At 47.1% G+C, this 12905-nt stretch overlaps 1 protein-coding gene and 1 long non-coding RNA gene across 2 annotated transcripts; both read left to right on the forward strand.

The window, feature by feature from the left end:
• Positions 1-738: 738 nt before the first annotated feature.
• On the forward strand, positions 739-3004 carry LOC127315832 (protein NRT1/ PTR FAMILY 2.7). Its single transcript, XM_051346282.1, has 3 exons — positions 739-893; positions 980-1733; positions 1848-3004. Exons 1-3 carry the CDS (start codon positions 782-784, stop codon positions 2689-2691), a joined length of 1710 nt encoding a protein of 569 aa, XP_051202242.1. The 5' UTR covers positions 739-781; the 3' UTR covers positions 2692-3004.
• A 4224-nt stretch (positions 3005-7228) lies between these two features.
• On the forward strand, positions 7229-10437 carry LOC127315838 (uncharacterized). The gene is made up of 2 exons (XR_007860176.2): positions 7229-7780; positions 9355-10437. It is a non-coding gene; the product is annotated as an uncharacterized lncRNA (long non-coding RNA).
• Positions 10438-12905: the final 2468 nt, after the last annotated feature.

A 12905-nucleotide genomic window follows, 5' to 3' on the forward strand; every position in this document is an offset into this window, starting at 1 on the left:
CGGCAACAAAGGTTGCCAAGGCCGCCTTGGCGGAGGCAGCGGCGACTAAGAAGACGCAAGCGTCGACCACTCAGTGCCACGCCGAGGTCTCCTCGGCCCTGATCTTCCGCGACAAAATAACCGACGAAAGGTGGGCGACGTTGCTCCAGAGGCAAGAAGAGAAGATGGAGCTGAAGAAACACCAGGAAGACTTCTCCCTGTTGACCGCGTCGACAAATGGAATATCTCCCCGGACGTTGCCGACGCACAACTTCTACAAAGGCATGATCCTCGGCGACATCAAAGCCAAAATGGCGGCGGCCGAGGCAGCAACACCAACCCCACCCCGGAGGCAGAGCCGGCACCAGCAGGCGCGTCGGCGACATCGTTTGCTAGTACACCTGCGTCGGAGGCATCAACATCGGCATAGGGCAGGCAGACCGTGCAGAGCACGAGTCGTGCTCGACGGGCCTACGGCGCATGGTGGTCTGTAATATTATCGCGCGTCTAGTAGTTTAAGCGCGGCTACTTTGATCGCGGCGACTTCGGCAAGAACGATCTCCTTTGAATGTAAACTATTTGAATTTATATTTGGGGGTGGTTTTGTGGGACTCCAAATGTAGCACGAAGAAAAAACGTCCCCAAACGGTCGATCTGGCGTCGTCTAGGGAACGATTTGGGGAAATCGGATGGAGATGCTCTTACTTCATCTACTGGGCATGTGTGTGCCGCTATATAAGGTAGCACCCATGTCTATGGTTCGTGTAGTTCAAGCCCTACTTTAAACACCAAGCCAGGACCAATGGAAGATAATGAGAGCTCGCCAAAATATGAGCTTACGCCATTAGATCACGAAGCACATCCTAAGGGAGACACTAAGCGAGGAGGGTGGATCACTCTTCCCTTCATAGCTGGTTACATGATCTCTGATCTCTCAATTAATTCTCCTCCTGAAGAAACAAAAAACATGTGCAAATGCGTGTCTTGTGTGAGCATGCAGGGAGCATGCTTGCGATGGGGCTGGCCATCAACGGGACGACCACAAACCTGCAAATTTACCTGATTAAGGAGTACAGCATGGAGAGCATCGACGCGACCCAAATCGCTTACATCGTCCGCGGCTCGCTCTACCTCGTGCCCCTCGGCGGAGCCATTCTCTCCGACGCCTACTTCGGCAGCTTCCCCGTCATCCTCGCCGGCGCAGCCATCAACGTTCTGGCCTTCGTGTTGCTGACGCTCTCCGCGGCGCTGCCGTCCCTGCGGCCGCCGCACTGTCCGACAGCGTCCGCGGCGTGCCAGAAGGGGACGCCCGGGCAGCTCGCCGTGATGTACGGTGCCATGTTCCTTCTCGCAATTGGCACCGGCGGGACGCGTTTCAACATGGCGACAATGGGCGCGGACCAGTTCAGCAGCTCGCGCGATCAGGACACCTTCTTTAACTGGTACTTCGTCTTCCTCTACGGTTCCTTCCTGGTTGGCGACACGGCTATCGTCTATCTCCAGGACGGCGTATCCTGGGCCCTGGGATTTGGTGTCTGCCTCGCCGCCATGGCATTCAGCTTGCTGATGCTCCTCATGGGCACGCGGTTCTACCGGATGCCTGCGCCAAAGGGCAGCCCATACTCGGAGCTCGCCTGCGTCGTCGTAGCCGCGGTGCGCAAGGGTCGCGTCGACGTGGGCGCGCGGTACTACGTCGGAAACGATGCCGCCGCCGTGGACTCGGATAGCGTGGGCGCTCCAAGCAAAAGACTAAGGTTAATTCCTAGCTAGCATTCCTAATTTACCCCAAACGGATCGAGTGGTCATGATATCTGAACAAGGATGCTCGATCGTGTTCCTGAATCATATATGTCGATGACATCTTGCAGATTTCTTAATCGTGCCGCCATGATCACTGCAAGCGACAACTTCTTGGAGACATCTGGTGCCGGTCATGGCACTAGCGGCTCGCGGCAGCAGTGCACGGTCCAGCAAGTAGAGGACCTCAAGTCCCTGCTCGCCGTCTTCCCGCTATGGTCCTCTGGCATAATGCTAAGCGTGTCCATCGGGGTGATGATCGGCATGATCATCCTGCAGGCTCTCACCATGGACCGCTCCGTTGGCCACCACCGCTTCAAGATCCCGGCAGGGTCCATGGGTGTCTGCTCGGTCGCTGCCTTCATCGCAGTCACCCCGGTTCTGGACCGGGTCGCCTTCCCGCTCTGGCGTAGGATCGCCGGCGTGCCTCCCTCTGCCCTGCAGCGCGTGGGCCTTGGTCACGTGGTGAACGTTGCAGGCATGGTGGTCGCGGCGGTGGTGGAGCGTCGAAGGCTGACCATCGTGCACCTGCTCCATGGCGAGGCAGCGGCTGGGTGGGTTACCCCCATGTCCGTCTTGTGGCTCGTCTTCCCTATTGCTATCGTTGGCATCGGGGAGGCCCTCCACTTCCCAGGAAACATGGCCTTCTACTACATGGAGTTCCCCAAGGCGTTGAGGAGCTTGGCAACGGCTATGGCGCCGCTGCTCATCGCCATGGGCTTCTACCTCAGCACCCTATTCGTCGACGTCGTCAGGCGAGTCACAGCCTGGCTACCGGGGAACATAAATCAGGGGAGGTTGGACAACATGTATTGGACCTTGGCTGCGGCGGCGACTATCAACTTTGGTTATTTTCTACTTTGTGCAGGCCGATACAAGTATCAAAACCAATCGACCACCATGGCGGATTGCTAAGGCTCCGTCATCTATTTGCTTTTTGTTTCTTCCGAAAAAGTCTAGGTCTTGTTAATTCTCAATCAACCAAGGTTGATTAACCATCCCCTTGTATGATTATGTTTGGTTTGTGTTCTACACCTTCCTCTTTCTTGCGCTTTCTTGGCCAGGTTGTGCTTTGTGTGCTTCGCACTGCTTCTTCGTGTCCATTGTGTTAAATGTAATACAGCGTATACCATATATATTGTATACGGATACGCAGACCTTGTAATATGTCCGGCTGTGAGCCCTATATCAACATGAAACCGATACGAGGCAAAGTATTGTTTCTGCCTATTCGCTAATATGGTATCAGAGCTCCTCCTCCTCACGACCCAATTGCCGCCGCTGCCATCAACAAAACCAAAGACATCTGCCGCCGCCGCCGCCGCCGCTTATCCAAGCAATCGCCGCTGCCACACACCCAAACACAAAGCAAAAAACCAAAGACATCGCCACCGCCGCTGATCCAAGCCTCCTCCGCCACACATCCTAAACACAAAACAAAAAACCTGCGCAGGAGAAGCACACGTGCTCCAGCGACCGTCTTATGCAAAAGAGAGAAAAGGAGGAGGCCGGCCGGACCAACAAATATCCGTGCTTCTTCTATTTGCTGCGCCTGCGAGTTGAGGATGTATACGCACTACACGACGGTAAGCATTTAAGAGCACATGCTTAGGGGCATATTTTTATATGCCGTTAAACGTTCCAAATCAGGGCGCATTTTTCTAAGCGCCCTAATAAGACATACTATATACCTGAAATGCCCCAAAAGGTATAACTATTAGTCCATTTTCTTGAAGTGCCCTAATAGGTATATAGCTATGAGGGCACATTTTAGAGGTGCCCTAACAGCAATGTTTAAAATAGCCAGCTACAGGATATAGCCGCGGCCTCCCAAAACAGCTATATCCCGGTTATAGCCTAGCTATAGCCGGCTATTTAAGGACTTTAACACCTTTTAGCGGGCTAATGCAGTTAGCCGCACCATTATAGCCCGGCTATAGCCGACTATTTTAAACTATGCCTAATAGCTATATACCTATGTGGACACATAGAGAATGTACCGTAGTAGGTATATAGCTTTGAGTGCCCTCAAAGCTATATACTTTTCAGTGCACATATTCAATGTGCCCTAATACCTACATTCCAACAACTTATCAAATACTTAGAACAACAACGAATATTAACAATCCAGATATTACTTAGATTTTCAGTAAATTTAGTAAATTCGGTCACCAAACCCAAATCTCTTGTTTCATGAATACATATATGAGTCAAACGTGAGCCAGTTTTTTGACTAATTAATTGGTTGCTGAAATGAGAACCCATCCCATGCGAAAAAATAAAGATACTCTAGCACTTTATTTTTTGATTTGTCACTATTATTTCAACATCGTTTCACGAACATGTGGATACTAATATGGAACAGTCTATTAAAAAAGTGTCACTTCGTGTCAGAAAATACTTTTATTTCATATGTATTATAAGAATAACTGCAATGATTTTAATTTATAATTTATTTTGATCACTTGCTTATTAAATTTTGTTTTTTTAAGTTGTATACGCTTCTACATTTATGCCGCAACGTGCAACGTGCTACTTACTAGTATTCTGTTAATGTGCTTATATGTTCCTTGTGTGAATCATCATGAGTTATTTTTTTAAAGAGAAGGCCGTAGCCCTGCCTTAAATTAATAAGGCCGTTGCCGGCAAGATGATACAAGATGCTGAAAACCAGCTAACAGGAACCGAAAACTACAAGCGAAACAAGAAAAGGAGTGCAACACAGCTTGAGCTCCGAGACCATTGTCCAGTCTTGTGATCTAACTAGAGAGGCGTCGAAGCTGGTGAAGAAGACCGCCAAAGAGGGAACCGCATCGTCGTCAACCTCCAGAGGCCAAGCAAAGCCCGGGCACCATCCGTTTCCACCTCCAAAGAAAGCTCCCTGCTTTCTCGCCCCGGTTCGGAGGGCACCGTACCTGTCGGAGGTAGATCGCTCTCCCTGAGCACGCATGGATAATGGAAGTTACCGCCATGGAGAAAGACTCCGAGCACTCGCCTCGCCGCGCCGTCACCCACGAACATCAAAGCCACCCGTAGCAAAAACCACCAAACCGGACCAAGCTGCCAGGAGTAGGCGAAGACGATGCATACCAACCTCCGCCGAGCTCATCCACCCAAACCCACTATCTCAAAACGGCGCCTCCAACGAGGGAACGGCACCACCCGAGCGCCGCCACCGTCCAAGCCAAAGCTTTGGGTTTTCGCCCGAGATAGATAGGGCAGGGAGGGAGGGGATATCACCTCGATGTCGCCTTCAGGAAGGAGAACGGCGCCGTCAGCGTCGTCGACGTCGCGGCCGCCACCGTCGGCCAAGGGTTTCCCCCGGTCCAGAGCCCACATCCGGCCACACCCCGCAGCCACCGGAGGTAGTCCGGGGCCGGGGAGGTGCGACGAGCACCGCAGGAGGGGGAGCCACCATCTTCAGATCTGGTACCAGAGGCCCATCGGGGCGACCTCCACACCACGCCCACACCCGCCGCCCCCTTCACCGCCCGCGCGGCCGAAGGAAGAGGACCGCAGCATCGGCACCGGCCGCCCGCCGTCAGGCCGGCGGTGCCCCACCCATCGCCCAGGGCCGCTGCCCTGGAGTCCTGGCCCCAGCCTGGTCGACGTAGGCCAACAAGCCCCGGCCACCACCTCCGAGCGCCGGCAAGGCCACGCCGGAGAGGGGAACGAGGGGAATCGGCCGACCTCGCACAGCGGCGGAGGCCACCCCCGCGCGGCCGTCGTCCTCCCTACAGCAGCGCACGGGGGGCCGGAGGAGAGATCCCCGCCACCCCCATCACCGGCGTCGCACGGCCTTGCCGGCGGCCGCCTCCGGGGGCGACGAGGGGAGAGGAGGGGGAGGGGGGAGGCGGCGGCGGCGGGTTTAGGGTTTCCCCCCCGGTCGCCTGGAGGGGCGACGCGAGGGAGAGGTCCAATCATCATGAGTTATTAATACGCAGCTCATGTCATAGATGTATTTCTGTAATTTTGACAATTTAGATGGACATCTTTGGAGCTGGCATGTTGCTTCTGTTGACACCTAAAGCCAATACACTCATTCAGTGTCTTGCAGAGTAGTGTCTTCTTGGGACCTAAAGCCGATACAGTTGTTAGCACCTACTGAAAATGTAGTTGTTTTGCACGATGCTGGTTTATCGCAGTGCTCTACGGTTAGTCTACTCAATGTTATGTTGGCAGCTAGCCTTCTCAGTTCTGTTTTACTGTATTGTCTGTACAATTGTGTCGTATGTATATCTTTGAATAATCCGTCTGTTGTATTTGGCTGCTGTTGGTTCTCTGCCAGATATTGGATGAACCTCAGATGCTCTGTAGTGCTACTATTGAAAGAAAGGTGACCTTTATTTTGATTGTTGATGTTAATATGCATCAAGATGAGATCAGCTTTTATAGTTCTCATCGAATTGATATTTATGTTGCTCATCTGCAGAACCAATTCAGCAGCAACTCAGCTGCTGGACAGTTCTATAGAAAATGTGGTTACCTATGATTACGCTCTTCCATACCCGCAAAAAAAAAAATGATTACGCTCGTCTAGTGAACATTATACTGTCTAAGATATTTTCCATATGGATGAGAGCCATCTGTAAGAGCCTCAGAGTTTTGCCTTCTGGTAATTTTAATCGAATATATTTCAAAGCCTACAAGAAGGAAAATTTGGATTCTTATAATTCAGTTGCTAGCATAGACTATAGCTATAGCATAATGCATCTTTAAGTCTGATGCCTTTTCTCTATAATATTATCCACCACAAATATGCAGCTACATGAATGAAGCATATAAGTATTCTTTTTCTTCTTTCTTTGAACGGTCTGGATTATATCATTGTGACCAATAGAAAGAATGCCTATCTAGTTGCCAGAAATCAGGAAGTGGTTCTGTTACTCATTTATATTAAGATTATCTCTATTCTTTCAAGCATAATGGTACTCATTTATAGAGGAAACTGGACTTTAGTCTGATACAAATTTGTTTCATGATAAGCGTTGCTAGCTTCATTTCCAGATGCATGATGCTGAAAACATGTAGTCGAACCAGTCTACATCTGACCACTAGTTGCTGACAAACTTTTTATATTTTTCTAATGGAAACTGTACCATTATATTGCTCTAGGCCGTCAACAAGAACGAGAAGGTCGGAGAGAACAACCCTGAGGTTTGTGCTCACTCCAGTCTGTGTCCTAATTTTTTCTCATGACGTTACTTTTGACTTCCATATTCTTGCCATTAGTTGTAAGAAAACCTATTGATAATGGGATATGACATATGAGTAATCAGACTAGCAATTGATGTGCCTTTTTTATGTTAGCATGATTTGTATTTCTACATGATATTAATGCTTTTCAGTATTTTCTCTCTTTCTATATTTTGCAGAGAGAGGGGGAAGCGCTTTATGAAACTGTATGCCCAGTATACTAGTCGGGATAACCCAAAAATCGTTGATTGTCCACTGGTCATTGGTTATGTATCCTGATATTTTTTGGCTTCTTTTACAGTACCTTTTTACCACAGCTGGTAAGGGGAGAGGTATGATTAGTCAACCGTCAGGATTAAACGGCCCGACAGCCCATCAACAAGTACACCATCAAAAAAAATTAGCTGTCCCGAAACAGGCCCAACAATTGGCCCAGCAGGAGAGAAGTCGGCAGGCTCCATCACGAGAGCAGTCGCCGGCCTCCCTCAACATCGCGTTCTCCCTGGAGCGTGATCGCCGCCGCCATCCCGTCGGCGTCGTCCTTCACGGAGCGCAACCGTCGTCTCCATCGACACCCTCGCGAGCCTCCGTCAACACCCTCGCCAGCCTCCGTCGTGTGACCGCCGCCGCCATCACGGCATCCCGTCGGCGTCGTCCTGCGCGGAGCGCAACCGCCGCCTCCGTCGACACCCTCGAGATCCCGTCGTCCCGCGTGGAGACCGCTGCCGCCATCGACACCCCGTCCTCCTGCATCTAGGGCGACCGCCGCCACCAGCGGATCGGCCCGGTCCTGCATCGCCGGCACCAGGTAGCCTATTTCTCTGGTTCTGGCCCATCCAATACTTCCAATCCACCTGAGACAGGAATGAATTGGTGGGTAAGTATGCATCCACAACCTTTAACAGATTTAGGCAATGGCGGAGATAGATCAATCATACTGGGTGTATATAGTGGATGAAAATCAAATTTAAGAAGGCACGAAACAGAGGAGAGTGACAGCACTCGGTGTTAACACTTTACTGCATGGTTTTGTTCATGTGCTTACAAACTAGCATCTTCATACTACTGTTATGCTACTGTTATCCTGTTATGCTACTCGGTGGATGCGAGTTGACCAACAAAGCAATTTGGCTTCATACTACTGTTATCCTGTTTTTGTAGGATGATGTTGCTTAAATTTGATTTTCATTTTCTTACGTCCCCCCTGACCAGACAGTGGAAAGGCCCAGAGCTTGGCCGACCTGAATAAGAAGGCAAAAACAGCTATGATACAGTGTTTTAGGAACAACCATAGTTCAGAGAATAAAAGCTTTGCTGTCGAGAGGTGTAGAGACATTATGTATGGTGATGTGCCTCACATTGCTAGCTCCACATGTGCAGGTGTGCATGTTGTGGCTTGTGAAACTACAATTATCATGACATAGTAGTCTGATTGTTGAGTCTAATGCCGTCCTTTGTACATGTTGGTTTTATTCGTAATCAGTTTATCACATATAGAAAAAAAGGTGGAGGAAAAATGTTAAGAGATGTTCCAAAAGGGAAGACATTGTTCTGTGATAAAGTTTGTTTTAGATTCAAATCCTTGTTGTACTGTAAAGGCTTTCTGAGTTTATCGAAATTTACTAAGAGAGATACATGTATGATGTCTGGTTCTATTTAGTCCAACTTTAGGAGTTTGGAGGAAAGGTGTGGGATGAAGTTGTAATGGGCGCAAGTGATACTTGGTTTCATTTTAATGAAATCGGGAGCGGGAGCTCCTCAATTCAAAAAAAAAGTTTATCTTTGTGATTTATTGTCATTCTGAAAAGGTATTTTCATATAAATACTAAATAATCATGTTTATCCTGCAAATTTGTTACCTCTATTTCATTGATTTGCGAGTGTGATGCATACACTTCTTCCTTAGTTATGTGGTGTTGGCAGATTATTGGATGTTAATTAAGCTGTTATGTAGCCTGTAAGCACCAAATTCAGAAAATTTCTTTTGCAGATAAATTCACAACATGATAAGTCATGCATATAGCGAACCTTATTTGTAGACCTAGTCCTAGGTTTGAAACTAGGCACTTCATTGCATCTTTTAGAGAGAAAAGTACAGAAGTTATTTGCAGAGATATGAAATCGTTGTGTCAAGTCACCCTAGAACCAACTAAGCTGTTCATTTCAGCGACAGTAGGTCATCAATGATAGCGCAGACTAATCTAAATTCTAAATTCTCAAATTTCTTTTTGTTCAAGATTATATTTGGATTGCATAAAATATATACAAGAACTACTGCTAAATGTATGAGAGTTGCTTGACCTATCACTTTAAAGTTGAAACAACATATCCTTTTTACTAGACTAGTAACATGAATCTTATTTTTATGATTGTGGTTTTCAGACATGGATGGTCAAGGCCCTGGCGACGAGGAGAGTGAAGAGTATCTCCTCGTGATTTGCTCGAGCACTCTCAGTATTACAAGTCACGTATCCGTATGAATGAAGAGGAGCTGGATGCCAAAGCTTCGCAGTCGGTACCTTTCACTAAAATATCTGATCACCCACTGTTGAAAAGTGCTGCCCGTATTTATACTCCGGTAATGTTCAAGATGGTAAAGGAGCAGATCATGAAATCTGATGAATGGGAGATTGGTGAGGTGACCCAGCAAGATGCCTTTGGTTTTAGTTGTATTGTAGTCAGTAAATGGGGCAATCATGATGTGACGTGTGTTTTTCGCGAGACCTTGATGGAGAGCGTGTGCTGCCACTGTCGGAAGATGCAGCGTGAGGAAATCCACTGTGCACACGTATTTCGTGTTCTGAAACACCTAGGCTTCCGCGACATACCTCGCTGATGTATTGCCGTCAGATGGACAATGCAAGCTAAAGCTGGTTTGGAACCCGAGGGCAATAACAGTAGACATGTTTGGTCTGAACAGATGGATCGGTACCGCGAACTCCGAAACAAGGCGAATACATTTCTATTCAAAGCTTCATTGAGCATCCAGGAATCACATAGAGTGATGGAATTTTTTAACACTATTTCGTTGGATGACGACGAGAATGCTGAGGCTGGCGAGAATGATGTCAATACTGCTTCCAGAACATTTGGTCCGTTGTCTGCATATTTTCAGGGGCAAACCAAGCTTTTACTGGGAAAGTTCTCGATCCAATTCCGAGGCAGACAGCAACAAGGCTGAAGTGATGTGGTTTTGATTAAAATTCAACCTTGCCATTTGTGCTTAATGTATTTTTACTTCTCCCCTGCTTTACCTGTCTCTTATTCTAATCCATGTAACGGGAGATGGATTAGATTAGACAAGCTGCTCCTGAGAAAATAAATATCTGTGAAAATGTGGGAGTTATTATTTTTCCTTTCCGCTAGAATAAATATGTGGATTTTGCCCGCCCGAGACATGCTGCTCTGTAATTTTTTCCTAGACCAGCTTCCTGGAATTCAGTTATGGGCTCAAAAATTACAGTACATCACCTATATCTCTGGTATTCCCCTTCTTTGTAAAGCTAGGGTCTGATTTAATGTTTGTAAATCTAGCAGTCTCTCATTTGTAACTAACTATACACTAGAGCGAGGAATTTCTTGTCTACTTTGGCTGAGTTTGAGAGTGCAATTGAACTATTTGAAAAGTAGCATAAAGAGTATTTTGAATCATACAAGATAAAGATTATAACACGCCAGATTTCTCGATCAGACAAAATGACAAACTCTGTTCGAAACATTATAAACTAAAGTAAAGACTTTGTAGTACGAAATTCTAGTTCGGAACATTGTAAAACTAAAGTAAACACCAGAGAAAAGGATCATAGCAAATTTCGATCATGCCTCGCCATAAAGACCAGGACCTGTGCCGTCGATCTTGCCACGCCAGGTCTTAAACTTATGCTTGCGGCTCAGGTCTTCGTCATCGTCAGGGTAGAAATCAGTGCCATCCATAATCTGCTAATATTACCAATCTTACTCGCAAAAGAAAAAATAAACATTGGAAGCTGAAATATGACAAATATATTATGATTAGATTTTGAAAACAGACCATACCTTTTCAGAATCACCTTGCTTCAGCATGCTCTGAAATACAGCAAATATTTTATGTCAGCTTTTCATCCTTTGCTGATCTTCTTTATGTTCTGTAATATATAAAGATCAAAAGCGCCTATTCCAGCAGCATCAGATCCTCTCATGCTTCTCAGTTTCCGGCAGATAGTAGTAAAGATACTGCAAGGAAAAATATTGAGGTGGAGGAATTACTGGAACTATCACTTATTCAGTTTATAACCTATAGGTGAATGAAAGCTACAGCAATATGACATGTAATCAATTCAGAAAATTTATTGAAAACATTTTATTAGACTTCACTAAAACATAAGCTTCAAAAGTTATGAATCCTAATGTAACTAAATTTCCTTATTAGCGGCATATGAGGAAATGTCAGTTTGCTATCCAGGTTGTAGCCTAGTGAACATCTATCTGAGATTGCCTCAAATGGTTGCAAGGGGCTGCATAATCCGGCATGTTAATATAGCGAAACCTGGCCCTAGTACTCTAGAATTCAGAGAGATAGAAGCAACAACAGATGGAGATTCAGTTCCACGAGATACGTTTTGGTTTACAACAATGCATAAGTGTACTTGATTTCTTTAATCGACAAGATAGAACAAATTAAATCTAGAAAATAGAGATAAAAGTCTCCGAAGACTGAGCATCAGTATGGAGTGTGTGAGAGACGGACCCTTCAACATTTTTTTTCCCACAGTTATCTTTGAATGACATGCATTCACTCTTCATCCTAGAAGCACCAATGCTGCATCGATTGTCAAATGTCAATGCTAGATCAAATTTATTACCAAACACATAACAGTCCAGAGTCATGCTTTCATTCAGCAGCATTTCCCAGAAATCAAGAGTGCTTAAGCCAGAGAAATGAAGACAATTAGTTAAGTACTCTTAGCCTTCATTTGAAGAACAAAAAATATGGTTCCAGAAAGGGTGTGCCAGCTTCCCTACATGCCTAGCTAAACTCAAAGTCATGATAGTTCTTGTGGTATGCAAAAGAATGAAGCTGAAGGCCGATGATGCTGAATCTTTCGCACTACATCCCTCATAGGCAAGTGAACAAAGATATCAAGAACCAATTGTGTAGTTACCTGGAACAGCTGCCTTTCAGTTGCTGCATGTATGCATCCCACCTATTGAAATCTCTGGGGTACTTCTCCCTGCAATGCTTTCAGATCTTAATCAGTTAAGTCTAAAATTGCAGCTTGCATGGTCTAAATATGTTTCTTTTTTCATTCAGTAAAGGGGCTCTTATCCCTATACTTGGTACTTACAAAGCTTTCTCAAGGTTTGATATTAGCCTGCCTGAATCTTTGAAAAACAACACAGCAACTTCTTCCACAAAATTAGGACTAGCTTCATCCTGCAAGTCCTCCACCTGACGAAATTGCTCATCAAGGTGACCCTGTCATAAGAATGTTATTTTCTAAATCAGCATGTGATTTATTCCTGAGAACCATGAAAAATGTAGAATGGTGACGATGGGATAAGAAATGGGAGGCTTCCTGCATAAACATACACCAAAAATGGTTGAAAGCTCCTTGAGCAAAAGTAAGATATATTATTGAGGGAGGCCGACCCGGACGCCGACCGCGGCGCAGACAGCGGAGTCGGGATGGGAATGGGATGGAGAGGCCAAGATCCTCCGCCACGACGACCCGGACGCCGACCGCGGCGCAGACGGCGGAGTGGGGACGGTAATGGGGATGGAGAGGCCGAGATCCTCCGCCACGACGACCCGGACGCCGACCGCGGCGCAGACGGCGTAGTCGGGATGGGAATGGGGATGGAGAGGCCGAGATCCTCCGCGTGATGGTGAGGATGGAGGCCGAGGAGCCGTTGTCCACCGTCGTGGCGCCGGAGTTGGGATGGACACGGCGGCG

Source organism: Lolium perenne, chromosome 1, assembly GCF_019359855.2.
Source record: "Lolium perenne isolate Kyuss_39 chromosome 1, Kyuss_2.0, whole genome shotgun sequence".
NCBI lineage: Eukaryota > Viridiplantae > Streptophyta > Magnoliopsida > Poales > Poaceae > Lolium > Lolium perenne.

Coding starts and splice junctions, on each gene's coding strand:
- LOC127315832 (XM_051346282.1), top strand. CDS start 782: ATGGAAGATAATGAGAGCTCGCCAAAATATGAGCTTACGCCATTAGAT. Junction 894..979: donor CACTCTTCCCTTCATAGCTG/GTTACATGATCT, acceptor GTGAGCATGCAG/GGAGCATGCTTGCGATGGGG. Junction 1,734..1,847: donor GCTCCAAGCAAAAGACTAAG/GTTAATTCCTAG, acceptor GACATCTTGCAG/ATTTCTTAATCGTGCCGCCA.